This window comes from Poecilia formosa, unplaced genomic scaffold (genome assembly GCF_000485575.1).
Source record: "Poecilia formosa unplaced genomic scaffold, Poecilia_formosa-5.1.2 Scaffold108, whole genome shotgun sequence".
Lineage (NCBI taxonomy): Eukaryota > Metazoa > Chordata > Actinopteri > Cyprinodontiformes > Poeciliidae > Poecilia > Poecilia formosa.
In genome coordinates, this window is record NW_006800047.1 from 495,557 (window position 1) to 502,500 (window position 6,944).

Sequence of the window (6,944 nt, forward strand, 5' to 3'; positions counted from 1 at the left end):
ACTTCTTTGTCGACCTTTCTGTGTTGCTTGCTGCCCAATTCAATAATACTTCATAGATCCTAAAAGGAAATTAAATAAATAATTAAATGTCAACTATGTGGAGCTGTTCCCACATAGTTGAGGATATTAATAATTTTGCAAAGCACAAGTCTTCTGTGTATGTCTTGTTTGTTGGATTTTCTCATCAGAAACTAGAAATCAAAATAAAGGTAGTGGTTTTATTTTTGTTTTGAAATAAAAATATTAACTTTAATGATTTTCTTTTTTTTTTGGTGGGTAAACCAGAAATGTAGATTTGATTTTTTTATATATATCTAAAATGATAAAATAAATAAATAAAAAATAATTAAACATTGCCTTATTTTCATAATCTGATTCTCTTATCTTGGGCTGTCAGTATATGCGTCACCATGTGACGTCAATGCCCAAATATGGTAACGGCTTTGTCGAGCTCGCCATGCCATTAAAAATCGACCAATTTGTTTTTTCATTTAAATGCATATCCTTGTCCAATTTAATCTATTTTAAACGTTTGTTAGTTTTATCTCTATATATTTACCTGCATATCTGTTTTGTGGTGGGGAAAAAACACATGAGAGCACTTTGTGGGTACCAGGCGTGACGGTGTCTCCCACGGTCACAGTGCAAGTCTCAACATGTTCTTTTTCTAAACACGAGACAAATGCTCTGCTTCTCTGTTCTTCATGAAAACGTTTCAATTTTATGTTTTGTGTTTGCATTGAGTTTAATTGATGGTTTCTGATGAGAATACTAAAAAACCAACAAAGCCCAAGTGATCCACAACTACAGATTTGTCTCTCAGACATGAACCAACATATCAGTATTATATACGCTAGTGCTCTCAACACCAGTGACAGTTTTGAAAATGGAAGCAAATGTTTACATTTTAAGTGTTTGTATGTTGCCATTAGTTTAAATGTAACTTTTTGACCATATAATGTTCATTTGATAGCTCCTTCCTGTTCTATTCCAGCTGCTTTGCACTTAAATCAGTAGTGGACGATGTGCCTTGGAGCGTCCTGCTTGCTAATAAAACACTTCAATAAAATATGTTTTCTTAATCGGGTCAAGTCTATGCCTCTGAGATGTACGCTGCTACCACCTAGTGGTGAGAAGGTGGCACGACAACCTCACCAAATCAGTGTAGTTACCAGGTACAACTCAAAATAGAAAGTCTGCAAAAAAAGTTATTTTAGAAACTGAATTCAAAGAGTGGAACTCACTATATGGCCTTATTACTGCCAAATGATATTAAGGTGTTTATTTCTGTTCTTTTTGAGTAGGAGTTTATTTTTTTATTTTTATTTTTAAAGAATGTAATGAATATATTTTGGGTTACACTCTTATGGAGAAGATTGCACTTTTGTCCACATGAAAGGTGAGCCACGAAATGTCATTTTTAAAGAATCTGGGTTTTCTGAACACTGTATCCAAGCTTATGAGAGAAACATTAAGCGGTAAAGAAGGTTTAACTAAAGTAGTTTAAGTAAAGAAAGTGCCACAAGCTCATCTCTTCCATGCATCTCAATTTACCATACAACTGCGCAGTTTGACATTTCGAAAATAAATTAGCTTAATGGAAAGACGGCAATTTGGAAAAACTCGTCTTTCAATGAAATCAAAATCAGTACGGAGGAAAGACAAATTGTGTAAAAGTGTACAAGGACACGTCTTGTTCACTGCTATCACTGTAGACCAAGATAGAGATTTATTACAGCTACTGACACCATTAATCAGGCACTTGAACTTTTTCATACAAAAATAATCTACTTCTGATTAGGTGACGGCTACATTGCATTCTTGTATCCCAACAAACGTTAGCAGTTTTGTATTCACTCATTGTTCGGCATACCAGCACTACTTTCTGTCTAGACTGACTCAGTTCCTTGAGCTTTCTCCTGAAGCAAAATGCCGTTGCCATTGGCAACAGCAGATTACATTCAGGACCCCCGCAGCTCAGCGTTAAAAGTTCTTGAAGACCTCCTGAACGCGGTTGCATACAAAATCTCAGTCTCCGTGGTCACATGCGGTGGATGTTGCTGTGATCCATGAACTCTTTCAGGTTGTGCAGGTTGTCCCACCACTTGAAGAGGAAAGTGTTCGCGATGAGGCCGAACCAAGGCGTTACGTCCAGCTCCTTCCGCTCAGCCTTCTCCAGCATCGCTTTGAGCTCCTCTTTGCTCACGTAGCAGTGGCTTTTTATCTCGTTGGGGTCTGGACTCAACTCCACGTCCTACCGGAAAAGCAGGGAAAAGTCTTCAAAATCGGAATGAAACGCGCTGGAATTTGTGGTTGTGACATGACAGAAGACAGTTGGGGTTCATATAATTCAAGCACCTTTCCTAGCATTTTTTTCAAGATAAGACTGCCAGACTTTGTAGATAAAAATATAAATGATCTAAAACAAGACATTTATTACTGTTGATAATGTCTATTCTACATCCTACAGCAAGTACAAGGTAAGCTAATATATATATATATATATATTTTTTTTATGTTTTGAAATGTCTCTTACACTCTTGAACACCTGATTGGCCGAAGAACAAAACAATTTTTTTTAAAAATCCAATGTGTAAAATACAAGTCAACCTTTACATCAATTAAATCAAGTTGCATTTCCATTACAAATGTTCCCAAAACTGTCAAAGTGAAAAAAACAGTTTCACAATTCACAACTTTATTTTTCAAAATATCAAATTGCACAATCCTGTGGTCAATGGAAATGCAACTACTGAGTCACTGGGAATAATAAATATTCATTACATGGAAACAATCCACAAAAATTGTATTAAGGTAAATATCATTCCCACTCAAATTAAATGCTTAAACACAATACACAATAAAAGTGACAAAAATCTATAATAAAATATTTTCACTAATTTTCCTGGCATTTAACAATTTTGATAATTCTAAGTGACCTAAAACAGAAACGTTTAGTCTGATTTAATTCCAGACAGTGAGAAAAAAAAGTGTCATCTTATTAGGTGTAATGAAAATATCTGGCTTCAACTGCAAATAATGTCTTCCATATTTAGGCTTTAAATTAAATGTTGTATTGCACTTTATTATCAAAGTGTGCTGTTTGAATATCAAGCACTTTCAAGGACTTTATATAGAAATCAAGCACTTTCCAAACCTTAGACACCCAAATGAAACTCAGGCAGTATCGTCCTTACAACAGGAGCGTTGATTAGAGATCGGATCGAGTCGACCCACCTTCTGCATGAAGAGTATATAATCGATCTCATGTTCTCCCCACACCCCGTCGGACTGCGCTTTGTAGTGGATTCTTGTCAGGTACGTCATCTCCTCTGGTGGCACCTGGAGAACAAAAGCAGATCAGACTTGGAACGAAGATGTGGCTCAATCCTCTCTAATCCTCCTCCAGCCAGTGCTTCCCACCTGCTCCAGGGGGATTCCCAGTTCAGCCTGGAGTCTCCTCTGGGCAGCCTTCCTCACACCCAGCGCGTCCCTCTCCTCCAGCTCGCTGTCCATGTGCAGAGGATGACTGCAGCATGTGTTTGTGAAGCAACCTGCATGTGGGGAGAAAAAGCCAGCTGAAGCCATTTCTGATTAATTATTAGGGCAGCAGCTAACAACTACTTTAGTAATCAATTATTCTGACGATTAATCGATTTAAAAATAAAATAATGGGGGCACTTTGCAGATTTTTCATCTAACCGCTTAAGCTTATTTTATAAATACTAAAAAAAAAAAAAAAAGTTAAATTCCCTTTTTTATGTATGAAAATAAACATTTTATTGCCTAAAATGGAACAACATAGCATTCTTTTGGTGCACTTGATGATTTCTGGAGGACACATCTGCAACAAAAAAAAAATCTAACATTATTTTAACAGAATTTTAACATAAAACTAGTTCCAAACAAAACACTTTTAGACTTTTCTACATCTTAATACAAAATGTATATATATTGTACTGTTTTGGCTTAATTACTGCTGTGAATATGTTTTTTTCAGCAACTTGTGCTTCCCAGTTAATGATTAATCGACTGCTAAATTAGTGGATAATTATGTCAATAGTCGATTCATCGCGATTAATGTGTCAGCCCTACAAAATATGTTGTGTGGTGGCAGGGACCTAGCGTTTCTCACCTGGGAAGGTGATTTTAGCATCGGATCTCTGCTGCAGGAGCAGCTTCTCCTCGCTGTTGAAAAGGAAGACGCTGAAGGCTCTGTGCAGCAAACCTGGACAGTGTTTAGGAAGACAGGTGAGGTCGGAGCTGCTGAAGCAGTGAGAGCGGACCGCAGGCAGGTATACCTTTGTCGATGTTGGAGTTGAGGTGGCAGTTTTTCTTGGTGTCCGCTCCTATCTTCTGGTCGTTCTCGTCGATGAGAATGCACATCTCTGCGAGCAGCTGGACCTGCTTCTCGTCCAGGTGGTCTGTGGTGATCTCGGGCATCCTGACTGCAGCCTGTGCGCGTCTCACCTCGCTGATGTAGAAATGGAACAACTTTAATATTGCATCCTGTCCACAATATGGTATTCGTAGATTTTAGACAGCGGATTTCAGCGGACCCGGGGGTTATCTATTCATATAAACCAGTTCATACAGTAGAAAAACGAAGACATCTACAACACGAATAAACAAGCCTCTTTAAACGATAGTAGCTCCAAGGATTTAACCCACCTGGATATCCGTCTGCAGCCGCTCGTCACAGAAGGCCTCTGCCACCCAGGAACTACTCTGCTGCTCCTGGCAGGTACGTTTGATTTCAACACGGCGACTCCCTCGCGGGATAGCACCCGGAGCACCGCCCACACAGCTGGGGCCATGGCCTGACCGAAACAAAAAACCAATCACAAGGACGAAGCACCCGGCTGATGGTAATACACGGACAAGACTATCAAGGAATGGATCGGGTGACATTGTACACACGTAGCCAAAGTTATCCTTGGCATACAGGTGGCTTTACAATAAAAAAGGAATACTAAAAGGGACAATGGAAGTGAGGTTTTGTCGCATGATTATAAGTACTTAACATCTTACTTGCTGCAGATTCTGAGTATATTCACCTCTTTGCCAATCTGAGTATTACCTACCCGTATTTCCTATGTGCATAAATTGTCCACTTTTGTGACAATATCTTTGCCGTCCAAATGTGATTATGGTTTAATGGTTACTAAAATAGCGACATTTTTGAGATTGGAATTGATTTACATCAGTAGAATCCATTCCATTGTACTCTAGTTCGTGTTTTTTTAATCATCGCAGACTGTAAACACGCCATCAGCCCACTGCACCACCCAGGCCTCTAAAGACCCAACATACGTATGCACTCTGGGGACACATGCAAACCACGCAAAAAGCACATACTATGAGATGCTACTTACCGAATACGTAATTTGCAGCAGGAGAGCCAAAATACGCCCTTGAAGTCTATTTAAATGTGCTTGCTACAGTTATTCCGGACTGTCAACGAACGGTCACGCATTCGCTCTCTTCTTCTGACGTTACGGACTTTGATTCGCTGTCTAAACGGCGGCGTGACCGCTCATTGGTTCAAAGGCTGCAAACACAGATCATGTGGTGCGGAAGCACTTTTTAATATGCGATGTGTCAAATTTCGTAATTAAAATAGGCTATTTAAAATAAATAACGTTCCTTCAATGTTTACAGTTAAACTAATATAACCTGGTGGAAATTTTGAAATTAACAGACGCCCATTATAAAGCCCACTCAGCTTTCCCAGCAGCCATGAACGTCTGATAGCATAAAGGTGATATGTGGCAACGGCTATTTAAGCTAGCTTGTACAGCTCAAGGCTGTTGGAAGATGCTTTTGAAATCAGGAACACAGCAAAATTGGTGAGTGACAGTCTAGCGTCTACAGATATACAATTATTAGAATTCAAGTATTAGACTACTAGATGTATGTTACATTTGAACGTAACCTGTACAGCTTTGGGAAAATAGTCTAAAATGATATATGTAATCGCGCGCCATACTTCTATTTTCGGCTTGTATTTGCTTTGCTGTCCTCGGTCGGGTTTTTGAAATAAAACGACAATATCTCGATAATAACCTCTACTGCTTAGCGGAATGTTATACAAATTCTAAATAAAAGCAGAAGTATAATGTTTTAGCAAAGGTCGGACTGTCTTTTAACAGGAAGTTTAGGGTTTTACCGGTGTGACACTAAATTCTGTGACCCATCAGATTCTGCGACATTATTGGAACCTTCATTCGGCCACTCAATGACTGGAGGGATGTTCAGTTATTTTAAATCATAGTTATATATCTCCTTTTTTTTCGTAGCATGGTGTTATCTCATAATGTTTTATGTCTGATTGTGGCTGTGAAATTATTACATGAAAATAGATGTACAGTGATAAGTCCTCTGGGGATTTGTGTTATGTTTCAGGACGCGCGGACACACAAAAAAAGCTTAGGTATCTTTATGAAACAAAGTCAAAATGGGGAAGTGATTCTCTTTAACTCCCTTCCTTGACAGCAACTTCCTTCAGGTTAATTTATGTCGTAGACCGTTTCAGCACCTGGGTTATTTTTTGCTTTCTTTGCCATTATGTTGAAGATTTGCGGCTGTGTTGGAACCACTGACACAATTTCAGCCAAATCTTCCGCTTTCACAAAGATTGAGTCAAGTTAGACTCTTGAATACTTAAGTATACAGGTGTCCACGTCATGGATCCTCCACCATTGTGTTCCACGGTTTAAATTAAGGTTTTATGCATGCCTCATGTGGTTTCTGGTCCAACTCTGCAGTCAGCATCTGTGGTTGCTAAGGATGTTCATGTAATTGTTTCTTTACCATCATTCTTCACATTAAAATGACATTGTTATGACACAGTAACTGAAAATTTTCCAGGCTTATCGCTTCACACATTATGTGTATCATTACTAGGCTTGCACCGATGTGAAACTGTTCTAATCTAACTCCAC

General features: G+C 38.7%; 1 protein-coding gene across 1 annotated transcript; it reads right to left on the reverse strand.

Annotated features, from left to right (window-relative positions):
- Positions 1 to 1,444: 1,444 nt before the first annotated feature.
- Positions 1,445 to 5,519, reverse strand: idi1 (isopentenyl-diphosphate delta isomerase 1). Its single transcript, XM_007559865.2, has 7 exons — positions 5,376 to 5,519; positions 4,672 to 4,820; positions 4,302 to 4,474; positions 4,136 to 4,228; positions 3,424 to 3,554; positions 3,238 to 3,342; positions 1,445 to 2,254 (listed from the first exon to the last, which is right to left on the reverse strand). The coding sequence occupies exons 2-7, from the start codon at positions 4,815 to 4,817 to the stop codon at positions 2,042 to 2,044; spliced, it is 861 nt and encodes a 286-aa protein (XP_007559927.1). The 5' UTR covers positions 4,818 to 4,820; positions 5,376 to 5,519; the 3' UTR covers positions 1,445 to 2,041.
- Positions 5,520 to 6,944: the final 1,425 nt, after the last annotated feature.